Raw genomic sequence first — 24,505 nt, 5'->3', positions numbered from 1 at the left:
AAATTTTCATTTACACAGCACTGTATACATTCTTTAGCTAATTCAACAAAATTGTTCATAGCCAAATGATTGCAATCTAATAATTTCTTTGCCTGAATTTATTTACAAACATTTAAAAAAAACACCAAGAACTTTTCTCTTTAGCATTTTTACAAAGTTCAACTACTACTCCTTCCAGCAACTACAGAGTTAACTCTTCACTCTCCTTCAAATCACTTGCTCTTTCCTTATATCACTTGCTTTGTCTTTCAACAGCCACTTACCAATTCAAATCGCCATTCCAAATATCCTCCTGAGTATTTGAAATCCCCATGCTTATACTCACTTACTTCTTCCTTCCACGAGACCCTGAAAAGTTTCCAACCTGTTCTCCAAGCTCTCTGTCTGTTGCCCGCCCGCCTGGGCCCGATCCTTTTTTTTTTTTTTTTTTTTTTTTTTTTTTTTTGCACTGAACCGTTTCTTTCATGGGCTTCTGCCCCCACCCTTCTGGTTTTTTCCCAAAACATTTTATTCACAAGACGACCCGAGTCCTCCCTCGTGAGGCTTGCCACCTGGGCAAAACGCATGGCCCACTGGCGTTAACTATTTAATTGCCTCTTGTAGCAAACACACTGCTGTTACGGCATATGCTGAGCACGAATGGTTACATTTTAACAAGTCCCTGAAGGACTGGTACTTGCTTAGCCAGGGCTTCCTTTTCTCCAACTACTCTATTGCCCAGTCCTGCTACGACTGGGGGTAGATCCTTTCACCTGCCACCCTTCCTGGTCAACCAGGGTGGAGAGAGGAATGCTAAACCCGTCTCCAGTTCTCAGACTTACTGCAGCTGAGAATGGGCACATCTTTAATTATGCAATCCTCAACATATAACACCAACAGAACCAAATAAAACAAACATAAAACAACAAGGGTAAAACAAATAGATGGTGTAAATTCTACAGGGTTCCCCCATTCTCTATTGCTCACCAAACTGTGACAAATTTCTGTTACCAATTTATGCCTCATGTCAGGTGATCAAACTGACACTGCAGGACGTTGCAGGAGGATAGAGAAAATACACCATATAACCAAATTTTAAAGCTTCATTAAAATGATAAAACAACAATGGAGAGTGTTGGGAATGCTCCCACATCACTCAAGAAAGATATAAATGCCCCATACTTACACATATCCAGACTGGCCACGTCTGTATATAACATTCAGAAAAGGGGAATAGGTGGACGGGAGATTATCCTGTATATAGCTTGTTCAGAATTTCCAACATGCTTTCGCTCTTGGGAAGGCTGTTCTTTTACACCCTGGAATCTCCTGCGGTGTCTCTTTCAGAGATTCTAGTCCAGGTCAGCTACCTGTGGCTTCTCCAGTGTCACCAAGCCACACCAACACCGGCATCCGTCACAAAGTCAGACTGTTGGATCTCACCAAACAGTTAAGCTTTGCAAATGTAATCTCAGTTCTGTAACTTGTACTGCCTTTGGTTTGCTTGACCTTGAGCATAAAACAACTTTCTCTTTTTATCTCTGGGCGAAGCTGAGTTTTAAATTAACCCGTTTCTAGACAAATTGCTCACACTGTGTCAGAGGCTTTTCTTTGGTGATTAAAAGCTCCTCTGAGATATATGATCCTATCTAGATTAAAGGTACCTTAACCAGAAAGCTTTTACCCACACACCTTCCTATTTGTGGGTTCCTTTACCATTAGGGGCCCAAGGTCCCAACCCGCACTTCGGGGGCGTTAATCCTCAAACCCAGGAGGTAACGCACTTACCACGCCCGGAGTGGCCACGTCTGGCAGGTGGACTCCCCTCTTCTGGTACTGTCTTGCCTCCGTGTCGTTTGGAGTTCTCTATGGAGGGGGCGTAGCCGTCCCGGCCGATTGCGGCGACCCGGAGCTCGAGCAAACCAATAGCTCAAGGTGGCCACTCTCCTGAGCCGTCCTCGGCCGCCGGTCAGCGCCCCCAACAGGGAGAGAAGTCCCGGCGTGGAGTCGCCATTTGTTAGCCAAAAGGGCTCGTTTCCCCCTGGAGCTTACCTAATTACACCAAGGAGGCACGGAGACAGGAAGACGAGTACCACACCCTTTATTGATCGGTCAGCTGAGCGGGTGTTCCTCTCGGCTAGTGCCAGAGAAAGAGACACACCTTACATGGCCAGATGGGCCTACCTTTATACCCCGAAACAAACAACTTAGCCTACGTTTGTCTACGTCATTTGGTTGACCTGTAGAACCTGTACATGCATCTGTTAGGGAATAATTGGATATGCAGGATACATATATCATTTTGTGGGGGCTACAAGATACATACAGCTGTTGAGGATACATTTGTCTTTCTGAAGGGGAAACAAGATACACCCGTCGACCCTTTGTGCTATATACTTTGGAAACATTCATGGGAACACAGCTGCATTTACTGGGGAGCCAAATAAAACTGATAAGCAAAATAGCTGACTTAGGTAGATACACGGCCTTCAGTCTAATAAGTTCTGTAAGCTTTCCAACACGGTTTGGGCAAGCATAGCATAACTTTGGTTCACTCAGGCCTAATACAAAAAGGCTTCATTAGCACTATGATTTTCCAACAAGATGACATGTCCCATAACAGCAACAGCCGCTTAGGAGCAACATAACAAAAGGGCACCAATATGTTGCTACTAACAAGCATCAGTTGTATCTGGTTCATTGCTTTTTGAGGACATTTTTTCATAATTGAGTAGGCCTTTTTTTAAATCGGTGCTTGGGAAAGTGCCAGATTAACAGGACTGGAAACTAAAATCTTCCACTTTTCTACAAAGCAAGCACACTATCACCAAGATTTTCAAAAATAGCTAGATTCCAAAATCATTATTTAGGCACCAAAAGCATGTTCTCCAGCCAATTGAAATCAATGGAAGTCTTTCCATGGGCTTTGGTTCAGATCCAAAGTGGCCTGATTATTCAACAGTACTGAGCATCCAGAAAGGGAAGCATTAGGAATTGGTGCCACACATGTTAGCAAATCCAGCCATTTACTTCCTTGCCTAAATATGGATTTTAGGAGCCTAACATTGGGCTCTTGCTTTTGAAAATCTTGGTCCATGGTATTGGAAGCACAAGCTTCTCCATTCTGCCACTCAATCTACCTCAGCCCCAACCTGAGCTCTGACCTCTAATTAGAGGTTAGGGTTTGTGATGTGGACACTTCTCTACCAGAATGAACTGGATTACCAAATTCATTTCCCATTGGCTATTTAACAGCCATCAGATAGTAAAAATTTTTGGTCATGCCCAACCTATATTGGATTTGAACTAGAAAGCTACAAGGTAAATGGATAATGAGCCCATTATCAATTGCCTGAGTGATCCAATCCCTCCAAGCAAACATAACATGCTGGATTAAATAACTGTTTTGATTGTTTATATTGGTAAAATTGAATATAGATATTTGTTTTGTTATTGAGCTTAGACATCAGATGTTTAGAGTATTTGCCTTGACATTTCAAAGCTGATTGTTTGGATGAAGAACAGCTGGCTGAAGCTGAACCCAAGAAAGACAAAGGTGATGCTGGTGGGCAGAGGAAAGCATTTTGAAGAGTTTGCAGCCATGATGCAGTCTCCTTTGCTGAAAGGTATATCTCCACAATTGGTCAATTTGGTCCATTGTTTAGGAATACTATTGGATTTCTTGCTGATGCTAAGCTTTCATGTGGCATCATCAGTAAGTAGGGCTTTCTGTCCTCTCCAGCAGTCTAGGAGCCTTTGTCCCATCCTGGCGGATGATGATCTGGCCCCACATCTTTGTCGCTTCTCAGCTGGATTACAGCAATGTGATATATCTGGGCAGCAAGCCTTAAGCATTTAGGAAACTCCAACTAGTACAAAATACCACAGCACATCTTCTTAGCAGCATATGCTACCACAAGCACTCCAGGCCTGTCCTCCATTATCTACACTGGTTTCCCAGAGAGTGTAAAATCAAGTTCAAGGTCTTGGTCCTTATCCTCAAGACATTCTATGAACTGGGCCCAGGATACCTCAAAGATTGCCAAAAACTCCAGGATGAAGATTGTGGTTGACATCTTACAATGTGGCAGAGGAGTGAACTCTCTGCAGTAAGGATAAAGCTCATCTGTGTAGGAGACAAGGCTTTCTTGGGAGGTGGGGGGACAGTTCGAGACTGTGGAATGAACGCCCCAAGAAACTAAGGGCCATCCCAAACCTCACCACCTTCTGCTCCAGTGCAAGGCACATTTCTTTGACCTTGCCTTCTCTACCATAAATACATAGCAATATGTATATTGGGAGAAAAAAAACACCACTTCCAAAACAAGACTCCACTGTACACACTTCTCCCCCTGGGGAGCGGATGAGAGAGCAAACAACATGTGACAGTTGTTAGTCACATCTCTTAATGCACTGCTGGAAGGCACTCAGACATTATGGTGACCAGCATGGCATGAGAACCTATATGAAATAGACTAGTTTTCCCCTTTTCTTTTCAGAATTATTTTGTTGGGTTGTATCTATTTGATTGTTCAGCATGTAAACTTCCATTTAGCGAAGGGTAACCTATTTTGTCAAACAGTAACCAATGCCCTCAGAGAACTGAGTTTCCTGTTGCCCTTAAACTGCAGAGTGAGAAGATCTGTTCTTTTCAGGTTACTTTACTTTCTTCCAAAGAAAGTCGTACAGGTCTTATTACCTTGAAACTCTTTTTGAGGAATATTCCATCCTGAGTGTGTAGTAATCATCCTTCCATCCTCAAAAGAAAAGTGTTAATATAGTGTTTGATTGTTTTCCGTATTTTTTAGAAGTGGGCCAAGATTCACAGGCACTCTCTAGCTGTTCTGTGTTGCTTTGTTGATGCAAAGCAACTGTAAAGCCAGTTTAAGTGGACAGTTAATATGGGTTTACAGCTGTTTGGTGTTCAGTGTCACTGTGAAGAGAGTGCTGCTGTTGTGTTGCATTTCATTCTGTAATTTACTAGCACAGAACATCATTCTGTTATTTGCAGTATTCCCCAAAGGGATTATATGCAAGGGAAGATTTGGTGGATTCCAGGAATAGTTCTGTAGGGCTTGTTTACATTTTACCCCGTAGGTCTTACACAATACTCCCATTGACTTTGTAACATCTTCCCTGTCATCTGTCCATCCTCACCAAATCTGTTCACTTTAAAAACATGAACAAACTTTGGAGTGAGGAATACTGCCCTACAGATCCAAGTGCAAGGTATGGATCACCCCCTCTCCTATGGAAGGAAGTCTCATCCATCTTTGCTACACCATTCCCTCCTTCTTTCAGAATTTTCTGACAGCTCTCCACTGGTTTGGAGATCTGTGTGGGAGAATAGGGCAGGGACGTGGGAGAATGGGGACAGGGGAGTGAGGCAATGTCGCCACATTAACCCTGTGGAGATGACCTGAGGAAAATTGTAGAAATTGGTATTCTATTACTTTTCTCACAGAACTTCCTTTGAGATGACTGTGTCCAAATAACAAGGAAAATGTTCAGACAAAATAAGCAGCAAAGAATCCTGTGGCACCTTATAGACTAACAGACGTTTTGCAGCATGAGCTTTCGTGGGTGAATACCCACTTCTTCAGATGCAAGAAGTGGGTATTCACCCACGAAAGCTCATGCTGCAAAACGTCTGTTAGTCTATAAGGTGCCACAGGATTCTTTGCTGCTTTTACAGAACCAGACTAACACGGCTACCCCTCTGATACTAGACAAAATAAGGGATTTTATAAAACAGCTAAATGAATGTCAAAGAAAGAGTCCAAGTCTATGGATCACAAGAGGCAATAAGACAAGAAAGAATTCATAATTCATCAGTTTAACAACTTTTTGTATTAAGTCTGGCCTATGAGAGAGTGTCACTTTTATTTGCAGCGTTAACACAGGCACTGGGTCAGATCCTTAGGAGGTGTAAATCACCATAGCGTCACTGACTTTCAGTGAAGCTACACTGCTTGCCACCAGCTGAAGATTTGGCCCACAAGCAAGTGTAATCATTGTTAATATTTCATGTATGAAACATAGGGTGGGTTTTTCTCTAATCATGCAAGATACAAATATTGATAAAGAAAAACACCTTTTTTCTTGCTGATGGACACGTTGTACTTCATCGGTCAGAAAAACAAAAAAAAGACAACATTGCTATTAACCAGGACTAGATACATGTAAAAGCAGCTATTAATAATAAGTAGTATCAGGTGTAAGCCTTGTAGATGAACATCTCACCTTTTAGCTCTAACAAGTCTCTGATTCTCAAAGGAATTATTATTCTTGGTGTGCTTATGTCACAGAAAGCTGTATTTACTGATTGCTATTTTCAGAGTGTGCACCTGGGAATAAGTAGCCAGAATATTTTAGCTGAGGGAGTCACAGTTGCTCTGATATTTAAGGAAGAATGAATGTGGTTTATTCATCTGCTAACTTCATTGTATGACTTTTGTATGAGCAAGAATCCAGCAAGTGTTGATTACTGATTCTTTCCAATTTCAATAGAAAACTGACTAAAAAATACAGTCTTCTGTCAGGTTATGTGTGATCCATCCTTTGACAGGACCAGGTGCATAAGGATGTATGTAAATGTTATTTTCTCAGGAACATGCCCTATGTATCCAAGCTGTAGCATTTAAGATGCCATCCATCACCCTTACATTCTTTCTCTCTCATGTCCCAAAGCTCAAGGCCACTCCTGCTTAAAAATGAGGAAGTCTTCAAAGTTCCCAAATTGACGGTTCAGCAGTGCAACTCCATTACTGATCCCCTGCACACAGAGGGATGAGGACTTGCCTGTAGCACCTCAATTCCAGCTGGTTCAATGAATCAGAGCTCATAACTCAAACCTGGATCTGCCATGTAACACAGAGTATAGCGACCAGACTGGCTGGGCTTTGGGCCAAATTTAAGCCATCATTTGTGCAGATGTATGAAGAGAGGCAGCCAGTAGGGAGGAAGATTTGTGCCTGGCTCCCTCTCTGCCCCTTTTGCCACCTGTGGAATCTACACATTCTCCGTAGCCAGAGTGCTGGAGAGGTCATCCTGAGCTGAGCTGGGCTGGGCTGGAGGGGAACAGTATTAGTGCATGTTAATGATCCTTGCCTTGTTGGGATTCGTCATGTCTGCAGTAGCAGTAATAGCTACAGGAGACTTACGCAAAGGTTGTGTGCCCACTTTTGAAAACAGGCCCTGTCAACACTAATGAACACTAGCTGCACATGTATCACTTAGGGGGTTGGACTTTGTCTGTGACCTCCTGTAGTTCAGGCGCTTAATAATACAATTGATTTCCATGCTTGTTGCTCAATGGAGGGCACTTATACCATTTGTTTTACTGGTACTTTTCATACATTATCTAACAGCAAAAACTTGGCATGAGATTGTGAGGTATTTTTATTAGGATTTGTTTGGGATAGAGTCAGGGCCGAATTAAGGCAGGGACTTTAGGGGCTGCATCCCAGGGCCCTGGCTCAAGGAGGGGGCTGCAAAAATAAATCACAGGCAGCGATCTCCATCTCCAGGCCAGTGCAGCAGGGCACTCAGACAGGATGCCTGCATGCCGTGGCCCTACGCCACTCCCAGAAGTGGCCGGCTGCTAGCATGTCTCTGTGGCCCCTGGCTGGTGGGGGGGAGGTAGCTCCGTGCGCTGTCTCCACCCCCAGCACCATCCCCACAGCTCCCATTGGCCAGTTCCCAGCTAATGGGAGCTACAGGGGCATCGCTTGTGGGCACATGCAGCTCACAGAGATGCTGTCCCCCTCCCCCTAGCGGGCATGCAGAGATGGGCCAGCAGCAGGCCGCAGACACTCCTGGGACCAGCTTGGGGCCATGGCCTGCAGATAGCCTGCCTGAGCACCCTGCTGTGCTGTGGGCTGGGAGCCACCTGTGATAAGCACCTCCCGGCCGAAGCCTACACCTCATACTCCCTCCTCCACCCCACCCCCTGCCCCAGATCAGAATCCCCCTCCTGCACCCAAACTCCCTCCCAGACCGTGCACCCCCTTCCACACCCCAACCCCCTTCCCCAGCCCCCTCCTGCACCAAACTCCCTCCCAGGAAAAAGACTTGTATACAGGGGCCTCACAAAATGTAATAGCCCTGAGCCCACGGGAGAGTTAATCCGGCCCTAGGGATAGTAGGAAGGGAATAAACCAAGGCAAATGAAATCTAACATCATTACTGAGAGCTACACATTTAGACCCATATACTGCAAGGCTCTTAAGCATATGTTTAAATTTAAGACCATGAGTGGGATTATTCACACTCAAACTTCAGCATGTGCTCAAGCACTTTTCTGGATCAGGCTATAGGGCTAAAAACAGTTTATGCTCAGTTTCATTGAGCATAAAAACAAGAGCTGGTCAAACAAAATTTTCCAATCCAGTGATAATTGAGTGCTACATCCATGTCTATGGTAAATCTAAATCTGCTCTGTACAGAAGGGGCTGTTTGCTGAATGTGTGTATGTGAATGTGACGTTTGAAAATGGTGCTGGATTGACACACTCTGAAGGCTGAAGTTAATTTGAGCTACAGAACAAGCACTGCATTGGTGACAGGAGCAGCATCAGGTTCCCCTCTTGTCTTCAGGGGGAAAGGTTCTAATTTCAAGGCCATTCTGGCTTTAGCATCTCTGCTAATTTCCACTCTTGTCTGCAAACCTGTCACCAAACCTGATGTCAGTTTTTGTGATGTGTTCTCCCCATTGACCAAGAAATGAATGGAGGCCAACTCATTTCATATAAATCACTAACCGATCAATGGATTGCACTCAGTACCTAGTTTTGGTCACTAACCTGATCTGAAAAGATGATCTTCAGGTGACAGGCTCCAAAGCCTCTAACTAAGAGACCAAACGCTGAGAAGCCTTCTATGGCAGGTGGTAGTTTGTGTGAGTTTCCTACACCTCCACTGCACCCTGCAAAATAGAGCTCTGGCTTGGAATGCTGCAATATGAAGGGAGTAACGAGCAATTTAGAGACATGGATAGGGACATACCCAGCGGGTCTGTGTAGAATGCTAGTCCATAAATCTCAGACCCTGTGGAGGGACGGAGGGGGCACCCCTACTTCTCCCAATCACCCACAAAAGCAGTTGTAGCCAAGATGAGCACAGGTTATTTCACACTACTGGAAATCAGGAGTGAGAATTCTGCACTCAATCTCTCTACTCTGCACTTCTTATGCACATGGTAATTTTCCTTAGTATATAATCCATTCACTTGGTTTGTATGCTGATCACCAGGGTTTAACTCTTTACATCTCTAGCAAACAAACGTATACTTTCCCTCTGAGAGCTATAAAGTTTTCAAAGTCCGTCAATCATCACAAGCTCTTAATCTTGGTCATAGTGCTGAATTTTGATAGACTTTCATTTTAAAACATTTTTAGCTTTCCTGTGAACACTTTTACACAGACAAAATTGGCATTTCCACAGTGCTGCAGGGCAAGAAAGACATTGGGCAGACTCTTGAAACTGTTATGGGTGTAGTGGTGATGTTTCCTGCTGCTTTCCCCACTTAGGTGTTACAGTTGTGCATGAAATTCTCAGGGTAGAGTCACACACTGCTATATTGGAAACACTTCCTGAACAATGCAAAACACTATGAATTCTCTATTCCACAACATTCCCCTTTCATCTCTAGATTATTTTAGATCAGGGGTTCTCAAACTGGGGGTCGGGACCTCTCAGGGGATCACGAGGTTATTACATGAGGGTCGCGAGCTGTTAGCCTCCACCCCACACCCCGCTTTACCTCCAACATTTATAATGGTGTTAAATATATTTAAAAGTGTTTTTAATGTATAAGGGGGGGTTGCACTCAGAGGCTTGCTGTGTGAAAGGAGTCGCCAGTACAAAAGTCTGAGAACCCTTGTTTTAGCTCATGTTGAAGTTGCATATGTTGCTACGTGTATGTATTGTCAATTTTTCATAAACTATTCAAAGACAACAATTTCCACAAAATGCTATTTCTAATTGAAATTTTTCATTGTTCAGAAGATCTGAGGTTGGAAAATAAGTATTATGGCCCAATCCATCCAGAAGTCAGTGGCAAAGTTTCCATTGACTTCAATGAGAGCAGAATTGGGCCCATTGCCCAAACTATTTTTTCCTCCCCAAATACCCTTGTGGAAAAATAACCTTTACAAAATACCAGCCATTGATTCTGTGTACTGTAGCAACAGGATCACAAATGAATAATTCCTCCTGATTAATATCTACTGCTAGTCTCATCACTGATTAAAAGATCACATACAGTAGTTTATCTGCTGATAAGCTTAAACCCTTTCACACCACCTGCATAATTCAGTCAACTTTATCTCACTCATACCCTAATTAGCAGCTGCAGCATTACACACAAATATAACAAAACTGCATGATTTAACAACAGGAAACACAAACTTTCCATATTGTCTAGACCATCTTAGTTTACTGAAATTAAAATATGAACTGGCTCCAATTGGTAGATGTATAACTTGTAATCGGAACATATAATAAAAATATATCCAAAAACAAAGAATATAAACATTAATTCTAGACAGTGTTGAAAAATCTTCCTCCAGCCAGGCATTCTGTCCAGGCATTCTATCATAGAAACTGTTTTTATAGGCCTGGGTCAAATCACCCATTCCCTTGGTGAAGCCAACAGAGCAGGGTTATGGGGAGGAAAACACTGAAATTCTCTGTGCTGAGGCACTCCCAGATTGTTTAATTGTTCCTCTGTGGGTAGCTGTGGGTCCCCAGAGCCTACGGGTTCTGCATCGAACTTACAGGATCTGATGCAGACCATCCATGTAGCAGCACTTTGCTTTTGTACGGGCTCTGGAATGCCAGTGCCCCTCTCATCCCCATTAGAGCCATGGATTCCCCAGCCTTTCTGAAACTTCCTTTAAAGGATTTTTCCCTACAGCAAATGTGGGGCCCTAGGAAAGGTAATACTGTCCTTGCATTGGCTGGATAAATGGTGAAAAATTATTTTTTAAATTAAAGTTAGTCACACTGTCGCTGGGTACTGATATGTCTTCCAAAAAACTGCCAGAGAAACATCAAGGCCAAAGGAGTGTGAGCCAAGTAGTTAGGACCCTGATCTCCTGGTTGAAATTATTGTGTATGTGAACAGCGCCATGGTGAATGTAATACTGTTGGTCCTTAGGGAGCAGTTTTTGCAGGTCATCTTCAAGGAAACTTCCCTCTTGTTGATCCTGTAGGTACATGGTAACTTTCTCTTGCTCACACAAGACATATATTTTCAGTCTAGACGTGAACCCCTTACTCAATTAAAGTCAGTAGGAATTTTGCCATTGAGTTCACTGGGACCAGGCTTTCACTCTACATAACTGTGATGAAAGCCTAATCACGTGCGATAGCATATGAACTGCAGTGTAAAAAACTCTCCCCCCTACCATCCCTGTAAAGCAGGGCCGCCCAGAGGATTCTGGGGGCCCGGGGTCTTCGGCGGCGGGGGGGCCCTTCCGTTCCGGGACCCGCTGCCGAAGTGCCCCGAAGACCCGCGGCGGGGGCCCCCCCCGCCGCCAAATTACCACCGAAGCCAGACCCGCCGCCAAAGCGCAGCCCGGTCTTCGGCGGTAATTTGGTGGCGGGGCCCCCCGCCGTGGGTCTTCGGGGCACTTCGGCGGCGGGTCCCGGAACGGAAGGGCCCCCCGCCGCCGAATTACCGCCGAAGACCGGGCTGCGCTTCGGCGGCAGGTCCTGCTCCGTCTTCGGCGGTAATTCGCCAGCAGGGGGTCCTTCTGCCCCAGAGCAGAAGGACCCCCTGCCGGCGAAGACCGGGAGCAGAAGAAGCTCCTGCGCCCGGCCCCGCAAGAGTTTTCCGGGCCCCCCGGAGCGAGTGAAGGACCCTGCTCCAGGGGCCCCGAAAAACTCTGCTGGGGGCCCCTGTGGGGCTCGGGGCCTGGGGCAAATTGCCCCTCTTGCCTCCCCCCCCCCGGGCAGCCCTGCTGTAAAGTCCCTGTGGTAATCATCAGGAGTCATGTCACATCTTTGAATGGTGAAAATCTACCAGCCACAGCCTTAGATGTGTGAATTGGAAGAATTGGTCAACTTGGTCACTTGCATGAAAAGTTGTTGCAGCAATTGAAGACAACTGTTCCATCAGCAGTGAAGGAAAATATCTCAGAACAGTATTTGAACTGACATTCCTTTAAAAACTTTATTTCCTAATTTATGGTTGTAGAAAATATCAACCACGATATTGCATTTATTTTGGTGGTCCTTTCTTAAATTCAGCTGTTCTCAATCAGTTTTAATTAATCTCAGCTGCTAAACTTGATAGAGGTACATTCACCCAGCAATATAGCATATCACCATACCTGGCTACAAAATTATAAAAGATTGTTCTGTCTATGCACACTATGTGATTTTCAAACACTTGAGTCCAACTCTCCATTCTGTAGGAGTTATGCTCAGTACAGAAACTTGGACTATCAGCTGTGGCTTCAACAATGCTCTAGTTTAATTACAAGTTAGATGTAGGAATCATTGAGTGAAATTCTATGGCTTCTATTACACTAGACTAGAAGAGCATAACTGTCCCTTCTCACCTTAAAATCTGTATTGAGGGCTATCCAAAGAGTGATTCTGTCCCCAGCATGCTAGAGCAGCCTCAAGGCTGCTCTAATTTAGACTGCTGCAACAGAAAATAAGTGGAATGCAGTGTACTCTTGCTATACACCCTCTCCCCTGGCTTTGCTGAGGATGAGGGAGGGGGAAGCAGTCTACCAGCTCTACATTACATCACCAGGGACTATTTTACCCCATTTATGTTTTATCCTGCCAAAAAGCCAGGCTGGAACTGAGAATTGCCTCCTTGTTATCTTATTTGTCAAAAGAACTTCAAATATGTCAGAGACTGCTATGCTCAGTGATGACTAAGGTCACAGAAAACATGATGTTGGCATTATATAAGCATTTTTGAACAGTAGGAGCACAAGAGAGCTACCCACCCCTTGAATAGACTAAAAAAGAACAAAGGGAATTTTAAAACAACATTCCAGCTCTGCACTTTTGGCATGAATTTCAACCCAAAGTATAACTCTTTCAAAAAGTGATAACTGCTTGTAAATAAGGTCATTCACTAAATCTGCCCTCTCAGTAATAGATACCACATCTCTCAGTAATCACATTAGTGATCCTTTAGCACTAGTGAGTCAGATTCTCAGTTGGTGTAAGTCAGAACAGCTCCACCAGAGTCAGCTGAGGAGCTAACAGATAGTTAAGACCAAAGCAGATTGTGAAGAACTTCAAAAAGATCTCACAAAACTAAGTGATTGGGCAACAAAATGGCAAATGAAATTTAATGTGAATAAATGTAAAGTAATGCACATTGGAAAAAATAACCAACTATACATACAACATGATGGGGGCTAATTTAGCTACAACGAGTCAGGAAAAAGATCTTGGAGTCATTGTGGATAGTTCTCTGAAGATGTCCACGCAGTGTGCAGAGGTGGTCAAAAAAGCAAACAGGATGTTAGGAATCATTAAAAAGGGGATAGAAAATAAGACTGAGAATATATTATTGCCCTTATATAAATCCATGGTACGCCCACATCTCGAATACTGTGTACAGATGTGGTCTCCTCACCTCAAAAAAGATATTCTAGCACTAGAAAAGGTTCAGAAAAGAGCAACTAAAATGATTAGGGGTTTAGAGAGGGTCCCATACGAGGAAAGATTAAAGAGGCTAGGACTCTTCAGCTTGGAAAAGAGAAGACTAAGGGGGGATATGATAGAGGTCTATAAAATCATGAGTGATGTTGAGAAAGTGGATAAGGAAAAGTTATTTACTTATTCCCATAATACAAGAACTAGGAGTCACCAAATGAAATTAATAGGCAGCAGGTTTAAAACAAATAAAAGGAAGTTCTTCTTCACGCAGCGCACAGTCAACTTGTGGAACTCCTTACCTGAGGAGGCTGTGAAGGCTAGGACTATAACAATGTTTAAAAGGGGACTGGATAAATTCATGGTGGCTAAGTCCATAAATGGCTATTAGCTAGGATGGGTAAGAATGGTGTCCCTAGCCTCTGTTCATCAGAGGATGGAGATGGATGGCAGGAGAGAGATCACTTGATCATTGCCTGTTAGGTTCACTCCCTCTGGGGCACCTGGCATTGGCCACTGTCGGTAGACAGATACTGGGCTAGATGGACCTTTGGTCTGACCCAGTATGGCCATTCTTATGTTCTTATAATAGCATTTGTTTGACCTGAAAGACTTATACATTTTATATGGCTGATTGAGCTTTGAAGGAGGAGTATAGTGGGGCACACATTTTTTCCCCTCCCTAAAGTGAGATACTTGCTCTTTTGAATCAGCAGAGCAGAGGAGTTTGAAGAAGAAATGAAGGACCTGCTTCTCCTATGCCTTGCACTTTGTGTGGTCATTTACTCCAGTGCAAACTGGATGTAAAATGCTACTAAATCAGATTAAAGATAGGTTTGAGCTTCTGCATTCAGATTCAGAGTCAAAGTTCTTCAAAACGTAAGGTGTCCATATGTAAGATTGTGTCTCTGGCCCATTGCTAACATTGACATTTACACATAGAATATAAAGTTTGACTCTCTTTTGTAGATTCCTACATACAGTACATAGTGGAACAACTGATATATCTATCTTGGCCCTATCACCATGATAGCTGAGACCCTATATAAAATCAACTTTTCTCTGAAAACAATACAGCAAATGGCCACAGACCTGATCCAGGCATTCTGAGGTTGATGTGGCTTGGAATCAAACTATTGCTCTATCTGAAAAGGGTCAGATTGTCACTGTGATAGTAGTCAGAATCAGCATGGTCCAGAAAATAAAGTGAAATCCTGGCTCCATTGAAATCAATCATAAAACTTCCATTGACTAATGGAGCCAGGATTTCCTTCCTGGAGTCTATTCCTAGCTCTCCCATTTCCTTGCTGTGTGTCTTTGGACAAGTCACATCATCTCTCTCTGCCTCGGTTTCCCCTTCATCCTCTCTCACGGACTGTAGATTGTAAGCTCTTTGGGGGGCAGGGACGGTCTTTTACTGCATTTGTATAGCCCTGAGCATAATAGGGCCCAATCTCAGTTTAAGCCTTTAAGCACTACTATAACACAGACTAATAATAATATTGTGATAATGGAGAGGTTGGCATTTTGTTTTACAGTGAGGATCTGCTCAGAAATGTGACTATGAAAGACAGCTTTGATTTAAGAGATCTTTTGTATTTAGAATGCTTTAGTGACCAAAGTAAGCGAGAATGAAGTGATGTTTAATGCCACCTGCTTTATTACAGTTCAGTTCATTTCTAAAACCAAAGTGGTGTTAAAAATATTAAGAGACCCAATCATCTTGTCATTTGCATGCACACAACTGCTGTTGATTCCCAAAAGAGCTGCAGGTGCACTATTCATTGGACTTTCCTTAAAACAAAGTAACTGCTTTGTACTAGTCATCTTTAAACCAATAACTACATTCTTCTACTTTTGGTCTCCACATACTTTTTAAACACTTTTGTGCCATCTTAAAAAGGCATGTTGTCATTTGGAAATATTTACAAAAATCATTTAACTTGAGCAAGAAAATTACTTCATATTTAAAGGGGAAGCTAACGTTTCAGTGTGTACATCTGCTAATGAAGCGTAGAGCTTAAATGAGATGCCAAATTGTACCTTTATTTTTTCCTCCTCCTTTTTCCTCCTCAACCCTTCATAAACTATAAACTGGGATATAAATCACATAGGATGAATATTGGCTTTACATTCATAAAGCTCTACAGCTTCCAAATATCCTTTGTTAGAGTGAGCACTTCACAAGCTACATTATAAACAAACACTATTCGGGGGAGGTGCGAGGAGGCATTTGCTACAGAGATGCTTACATGCTCCTCCCTCACACTGAAGTATACCAGAGAATATCTTGCAAAAGAAATTAATCTGAAAGGATAATAAATCTAAAATAGTAAAAATCTAAAATTATAATTTTTTAAATATAATAGATCCAATTAAGGATTCTTTGAAATAGGAGATATTTGGGGTGGGTGAATAGGTACATTGACTTATTCACCTCTTTCTCCTATGCCCTTCCCCCTCCAAACACAAAAAACAAAACAGAAGACTAGCTCTCCTAATCAGATCATATATCAATTCAGTTGTAAAATGGGTTAGAGGTATTTATGTGCACAGAAGCCGCATAAAACATCTACTAAATAAAGCTGGATAAATAGCACTCATTTGATTCCAATTATAAATTAAACTTTTCTAATTGATAATAAGAAAATGTTTACTCCCTACCAGGAGCTGGGAATACGTCAGATATACTATTGTCTCCTGTAATGTTTTGTTTATAATTACTTTTTATTGTAAGCACAAACATGCTTTGTTTTTCTAAAATAGGTACTGAGAAGAAAGCTGAAAATATTCAGTATTTCCTTCTACTGTAATGAACTTGAAATCTAAGCAATAAAGAAATAAGAATGTACAGATGTATTTTCCTTTTCATATTTATTCTTTCATACTTTAAAATTATCAAGCTGGTATTTTGGGAAGCTACTCTGAAACCATTCTTGCTTATGTTTTAGATTTTTGGTCATTTAGGGACTGGTTGTCAAAGGGAGCAGATCCATAATGGGGCATCATTCTGTGTGTTTTCTCCCTATTATATATGAGCTAAGATGTGAAAAAAATATCTTAGCTATGCTGGTCTGATGTTATCCTACAAAATAGGTGCCTCTGCTGCTGTGCATGACATACACATTTTCCCTTTGACAAGGAGATGGTTCTAGCCAAAACAAAACAAAAATAATACTAACCTATATAATGCCATCAGTAAAAGGAACATCAAAAAAGCATTGATCATGAATTAATGCTGCATTGAGTTGGAATAACCTGCACTCTTTTACATACATGATTTTATAGCAATGCCTGCTGCATATGGATTGAGCACCTTTCTTGCCACCATAGTCCTGCATAAATATATCTGAACACAGAGAGAGATGATTTTAACATGATGCTCTCCAGCTCATCAGATAACGTCTCATACCAGTTATTGAATCACAATGATCAACTCCCCAAAATCTGCCATTGTTAATGGTATTTAAACTCCTCTGCAATTTTGATGGACGCAGGGAGGTTTAGCAACCTACAATGAACAATACCCAAAAGTATCACTTTTCACAGGAGGAGAAATAGCTAAGTATCCAAAATTCATCTAAAATCATAATGAAGTAAGGTGCACTTGTCCCTTTAGGATTTGATATTTTATCAATGTAATGAAGTCAACATATAGGGTATAGGTCAATAGGCAGCAAGTCATTCACAGGGAACACACACACACACCAAATTCTGCCAACCATAAGTTCAAGCTCACAGAAAGGGCTCACAGAAAGTTACATGCTTACATGAGAAATTGCAGTGACTCCAGACGGATTAGTCACATGTTTAAAATTGCACATGTACAGACATGTTTGCAGGCTTAGGGAACCAAGCAGTTTTCCTAGAACAATTTAGAGGCATCCCATGCTGTCCCCACTATGAACTATCACATGTGGTCTATGGTTATGGGAATAGACTGCTTAAATCTTAATGTTGCCTGGCCCATGTCTGTATCTCCTCAGCAGGAAAGTAATTTCCTTCCCAAACCACGAAGACTCTGAATCTTGCTTGAAAGAAAAGCTATGTTAAAGGAACACAGAGTCAGACCCATGATAGTCAGTCAGATCCTAGCCTTTCCCCTTTACGGTGGCCTAAGGAACAGATTTTCTAAATTTTTCAACACTGACAATGGAGCCCAAATTCTTAAAAACATTCATCTCCCATTTACACACCTCTAAGCCAGTGCAGAGACTCACCAGCTGGGAAAGAAAGGAGGAAGAATCAAAGTCCAAACTATAGGTCATTTCACCCTTTTTTCCTTAGAGGTGGCATTATTTCCAAAAACAAAACTCAAAAGCACAACAAATTAGCAACACTACTGGAAAATAACCACTGGGAGCTTTCCAGCTACAGCTAGCTGAGAGAAGAGAGAACATAAGCGACCCCCATGATAACCTTCTTTGAACCCACTTCCACTTTCCACCCAAATCAGTCATGTTATAGGAAGGAACCTATTAACCCCTTACATTCTGAAGTGCCTTTACACCTTGTCACAGAACCTCAACAAAGCGGTGGATTTTCCCAGCAGCTTCCAAGGAGAACAGCGGGAACCATCAGATTCCGAGTTCTTTTGAAAATCTGGCCTTAAATGATACCTAGTGAGTCTTTTGTGCAGAGGTTAATTTTTTCCCCTTATTTTGGTTTTCGCAGCCCATGGGATCAGAGCGGATGGAAATGCGCAAACGGCAGATGTCTGTGGCCCAGGAGACACCAAGTTCCACACAGGCACAGCATGGCATTGGGAATCGAGCTTCCAATGCCTGCTGCTTTTGTTGGTGCTGTTGTTGCAGCTGCTCATGGTATGTCTTTTGGTGTCTCAACTGAAACCTACAGGGGTGAGTGATGGCCAGTGATCAGGACAACATAGCACTTGGGGTAATAATACAAGTTTAGAACAACAGGAAAAATATGGCTATGTTGCAATTCTGGATACAGTTTTCAGCTCCAATTCTTGTGGGTTTTCCATTGAAATAATTAAGAATGTAAAAAGAGTTCTATATACCAGCATCAGCTGGGTGTGTGTGACAGGAGGGCCTAAGATGGCACTTTAAATAAAAAGATATGCAGTTATTTTCTTAGCACTGCTCTACGCTGCACGCACATCATGGTAACAATTTCCTTGTTACTAAAGCACCACTCATGTGCTTGATGTTGTACAAGACAGAACAGTCCAGTCCCAGCACCAAAAAAGCTTACATTCTAAGGCCTGGCCCTTGTCTACACTAACGGGAAAAGTCAATCTAAGCTGCACAATTTGAGTTACATGAATAGAGTAACTCAAATCGATGTAGCTTAGGTCTACTTACTGCAGGGTCCACACTACGCAATATCAATGGGAGATGCTCTCCCGTCAACTCCCCTTATTCTTCTCGATACGGAGGAGTACAGGAGTTGATGGGAGAGTGATCTGTGTTAGATTTAGCGGGTCTTCACTAGACCCGCTAAATCAACTACTGATGCATCAATCACCGCTCATTGATCCCCCGGCAAGTGCAGACAAGCCCTAAATAAGACAGAGAAGACAAGACACACTGGGAGACACAGAAGAGGGAATGACTAGCATTTAAAAAATATTATTGCTAAGTCATGTCTTCTGGGCACTGTAAAAAAAGTGAGTCTTTAGGAGGGATTTGGACTGGAACAAAACATAGAGGACATTGATTTTTCAGAGGTAATAAGCACCTGCAGTTCCTGGTAAGTCTATGGATCAACTTCAGGCATCCAAGTCTGAAAATACTGGCCTCTATGCATGAGGAGCTATACTGAAAAGGCTTGGAGATGGTTGTAAGGAAAATGGAACATTTAGGTTAGCATCACTGGTGAAGCAAGAAGATTGCTAAGGTTGATGGAAGAATGTTTCTGTTGACCTAGCTACCACCTCTTGGAAAGGTGGATTAACTATATTGATGGAAAAACCTCTTCCATCGATGTAGGAAGTGCCTACACTGCAGCATTACAGTGGCACAGCTGCAGCACCATAGGTAGGGCCCTACCAAATTCATGGTCATAGGTTTTTAAAAATCATAAGTGTCATGATTTCACCTATTTAAATCTGAAATATCATGGTGTTGTAGTTGTAGAGGTCCTGATCCAAAAAGGAGTTGTGGGGGGGGGATGAGGGGGATCCACAAGATTATTGTAGGGGGTGTTGCAGTACTGCTACCCTCACTTCTGCACTGCTGCTGCTGGTGGCCCTGCCTTCAGAGCTGGGCAGCTGGAGAGCGGCAGCTGCTGGCTGGGATCCCAGCTCTGAATGCAGAACTGCCACCAGCAGCAGCGCAGAAGTAAGGATGGCACAGCATGGTATTGCCACCCTTATTTCTATGCTGCCGCCCGCAGAGCTGGACCCTCAGTCAGCAACCGCCACTCTCCAGCCGCCCAGTTCTGAAGGCAGCAGCACAGAAGTAAGGGTGGCCTGGTATGGTATTGCCAACCTTACTTGTGTGCTACTGCTGGCGGGGCGTTGCCTGCAGAGCTGGGCACCTGGCCAACAGCCGCTGCTCTCCAGCTGCCTGCTCTGAAGGCAGCGCAGAAGAATGGTAATACTGGGACCCTCCTAAAATAACCATCCCACCCCCCTTGCAACTCCCATTTGGGTCAGGACCCCCAATTTGAGAAATGCTGATTTCCCCCATTAAATCTGTATGGTATAGGATAAAAGCACACAAAAAAAACAGATTTCACAGGAGGAGACCAGATTTCATGGTCCATGACACATTTTTCATGGCCGTGAATTTGGTAGGGCCCTAGCCATAGGGTATGTGTACACCCTAAGAGATGCTCTAGCTCCAACAGATGTTATGGTCTTGATACAGAAATTACTGGCTGGGTTCTATGGCCTGTGTTATACTGGAGTCAGACTAGATCTATAAATTTTGGCCTAGTAAGGCAAATTTAAATGAACTTAGTCTGCAATGTTAAGTTCCTAATTTTGCTTCCTTACATTAAAAATCCATTCTCGCTCAAATGTAGAAAAACATGGCTCAGACATGGAAGTATTATTATCCCAATTTTACGACAGAGAAACTGAGACACAGAGACATTGAGTGACATGGTCAGTGTCACACAAAGCAAGTTAGGATAGATGTAGGAATTTAGAACCCAGATCTCCTGACTCCTGATTTTGTGCTTTAACATCAAGAAACAAAAAAGGAAATTGTTCATAAGGAGTAGAGATAGATGTGAATTAGTGCAGGGTCTCTTTCTATGAGAATGATTATGGCCATGTTTAGTAGTATTGTAAAGAATGAGATTCTGGCAACTGCAGAAAGCTTTTTAAGCCACCAGATCTTTAGATGCTTTGCCCATTAAAAGGTATTACATAGTAATGCTAAACAACAGTAATAACCAACTGCAGGTAGTTATAACATTGGGCTACTTTCACCCATGGCTTTCTGAGTTGCTATAAACTGCCAAATTAAAATTATTCCTCTAGAATAGAGAGGACAGAAAGGTGCAATGAAAGAGTGTAAGGTGGGTTCAAATCTATCAGTCAATGAGGTTCTTATTTACTATGAGAAATCTCATTGGCTGTGACCTGACAGAATATCCAGTTTTGCATTTAAGGTCCAGGCCCACTAAAATAGAATAACTATATAGAGAGGATCACTACAGAGCTTTGGGACATTTGGTTCCTGGAAGATGTCAGAAGAACAGGTTAAAAGTTAACTTGTACAAGGACAGTTCCTGCAAGATGGAGAACTCCCAGTAGGAGTTGAGGGCATTCAGCTCCTAGCAGGCAGAAGACAGCACTACCTATATTTAGTTTTATCTCTTACTACAGGCTTTTGCTTTCTTGACTAAATATGAGGCTGCCATCCCCTTATTTATTCCAGGAATTCATATTTTAGTAGCGTGTCGGTCCGTCTGATCACAAACTAAAATAGCCATCCTCCTTGATAAGTCATTTGTCACAATATAGTGGTATCTTACTGTACTGTTAGTGATGATAATAGTTTTTCCTGAGTGAATCTGCAACACTGTACCAAATCAATGGAACTGCATGTGGCCACGACCCCACTCCACCCATTCACTTTTAAGATCCACTATTTGTGGACAGAATAAAATCTCTCTTGCTGTTCAGATTTGCAAGACTGAAGACTTTGTCCTTGAAGCTTCTTTACCTCACATTCAGATAAAAGTAGGCAAACTTCTGGGTCCAAAAATAAAGTGGCCAACCTGTATATTAACTGGTTACTTACTGCAACTGTGATTCTTTGAGATGTGATATAGATGTGTATTCCACTTAGGTGTGTGCATGTCCAGATAATATTGCCTAGCAGTACCCATAGAGGAGCGATGCTTGTGCCTCATGGCCATAGCCCCTCCCTTAGCTATATGAAGTGGCACAGCCCTGACCCACGCCCCAGCTTCTTAGCTTCAAATGCCCAGAGACTAGACTCTGATGCAGAGGGCATGCAGAGGGTGGGTCATGGAATACACATCTGCACCACATCTTGAAGAACCATAGTTACAGTAGGTAGCTATTTCTTCTTTGAGTAGATGCAGCTGTGTATTTCACTGACTCACAGGCAGAACCCTGGGAGGTTGGGCTCAGTCTACCTAAACAAGGCTTGCAAGACCTCCCTACCAAAACCTGCATCCACCCTGGAAGATGCGGTGATGACATAATGGTTCATAAATGTATGTATGGACAACCATATGACAGCCCTGTATATGTCCAATATTGAGATGTCACTCAGGAACACTACTGACGTAGCTTGTGCTCTCTTAGAATGAGCTTGTACCTATTGAGGAGGCATAGCTGAAGTTGTTTCATATGCAGTTGTGGTACAGGATCTTATCCATTTAGAGAGTCTGTGAAGAGACTGCTTGCTTTTTCATATGATTTGCATATGTACAAACAGGCAAGGCAAAGCCCGAAACAGCGTAGTCCTATCCAGATAGAAGGCTAGGCATCGCTTGACATCTAATGAGACGAATTTCTAATGGCTTAGGAAATAACAGGCAAATATACTGCCTGGTTGAAATGAAACTGAGACCACTTTAAACAACATTTTTTAGTGTGATCATAAAGTCACTTTGTCTTCAGACAACTGAGTATAAGGAGGCTCTGCCATCAGAGCCTGCAACTCTCACACTCTTCTTGCAGATGTTATTACTCTGCTTTCCACAACAACAGAAAGGGACACAATGCCAGAGGCTCAAATGGAGGTCCCATTAAAGCTGCTAGGACTGTGTTAAGGTCCCACAGAGGAACCGGCTGTCAGACCGGAGGATGAAGAAGCCCTTTTAAGAATCTTGCTACCATGGCAATGGAGAAGACTGATCTTCCCTGAATGCTCCAGCATGTTCATGTGCTGTGAGCACACCTGCTGACCACGAACCTTCAACTTTCAGCAACCCCACATGTGCCCCCCAACCTATCAGAGAAGCATCAGTGACAAGAGACCTGGTTAGTAAGGACTAGACACCCTGGCAAACCTCCTCTGAACACATCCACCACTGCAAGGAGTCCAGGACCAGTGAGAAAGATAGGGGTAAAGAGTCAGATGGTAAATAGTTCCAGCTGAGGCTGGAGACCGAGGTAAAGATGGTGAATTACCTGAAAATGGCCAGTTGGCAGAAATATTCTCAAACTCGTAGAGTATACTAGGGCCCTAGTAAACTCTATTTTCTGAGTGGGAACCATATTTGACTTCCCAGTGTTTAGAATGACACCCAGACACAGGGCCGGCTCCAGGCACCAGCAGAGGAAGCATGTGCCTGGGGCGGCACTCTGTCCATTCTTGGGGCGGCACAGTCCAAGCAGCTTTTTTTTTTTTTGCTTGGGGTGGCAAAAATGGTAGAGCCGACCCTGCCCAGCTGGCTGAGGAAGTGCAGTGTAATGTTGAAGTGAGAAAGAACTTTCTCTCTGGACCTGTCCCTCAGTAACCAGTCATACAGGTATGAGAAAAGACGGTTACTCACCGTAGTAACTGTTGTTCTTCGAGATGTGTTGCTCCTATCCATTCCAGTTAGGTGTGCGCGCCGCGCGTGCACGGCTCTTCGGAAGATTTTTACCCTAGCAACTCTGGTGGGCCGGCTGGGCGCCCCCTGGAGTGGCGCCGCTATAGCGCAGGATATATACCCCAGCCGGCCCGTCCGCTCCTCAGCTCCTTCTTGCCGGCTACTCCGACAGTGGGGAAGGAGGACGGGTCTGGAATGGATAGGAGCAACACATCTCGAAGAACAACAGTAACTACGGTGAGTAACCGTCTTTTCTTCTTCGAGTGATTGCTCCTATGCATTCCAGTTAGGTGATTCCCAAGCCTTACATAGGCAGTGGGGTCGGAGTTAGATGTTGCAGAACGCAACCGCTAAGCCAGAGGCTGCAACAGCTCTGGACTCCCGGACCAATGAGGCAAAGGTGTGGACCGAGGACCAGGTAGGTGTACAACACATCCCCCGAAAGGGAATGTGAGCCAGGAAGGCAGCTGAGAAGCGTGAGCCCTGGCGGAATGTGCAGCAAGGTGGCTCTATGGCACATGGGCCGAAACAGAAGAGGTGCAGATGCACAACGTCATTGAAGATGAAATCCTCTAGGAGGAGACAGGTATGCCCTTCGTCCGGTATGCCGGTACGATGAAGGTTGTGGGGGCGTTACGAGAGGGGTCTGTCCGCTAGATATAGATTGCGGACGCCCTGCAGATGTCGAAGGAGGGCAACCGTTGCTCTCCTTGCACAGAGAGTGGCTTCGGAAACAAGACCGGAAGGAAGATATCCTGGTGGATATAAAAGGCCGACACCTCCTTGGGGAGGCAGGTCGGACGTGGTAATAACTGCCCTTGTCCTTGAGGAACACAGTATACCTTGGGCCTATTGTGAGAGTCTGAAGCTCGGAGACTCGTGTGGCCGCAGGAAAGACTACA

General features: G+C 43.4%; 1 protein-coding gene across 1 annotated transcript in view; it reads left to right on the top strand.

The window, feature by feature from the left end:
• Positions 1 to 24,505, top strand: part of RGS20 (regulator of G protein signaling 20) — a 50,816-nt gene that overhangs the window by 10,566 nt on the left and 15,745 nt on the right. Inside the window, exon 2 of the mRNA XM_045004647.1 lies at positions 18,285 to 18,433. Coding sequence (XP_044860582.1) covers positions 18,285 to 18,433 — 149 coding nt within the window. The remainder of the gene's footprint in view (positions 1 to 18,284; positions 18,434 to 24,505) is intronic.

This window comes from Mauremys mutica, chromosome 2 (assembly GCF_020497125.1).
Source record: "Mauremys mutica isolate MM-2020 ecotype Southern chromosome 2, ASM2049712v1, whole genome shotgun sequence".
Lineage (NCBI taxonomy): Eukaryota > Metazoa > Chordata > Testudines > Geoemydidae > Mauremys > Mauremys mutica.
The sequence above is the reverse complement of the archived record's forward strand: the minus strand, read 5'-3'. Positions and strand labels throughout refer to the sequence as shown.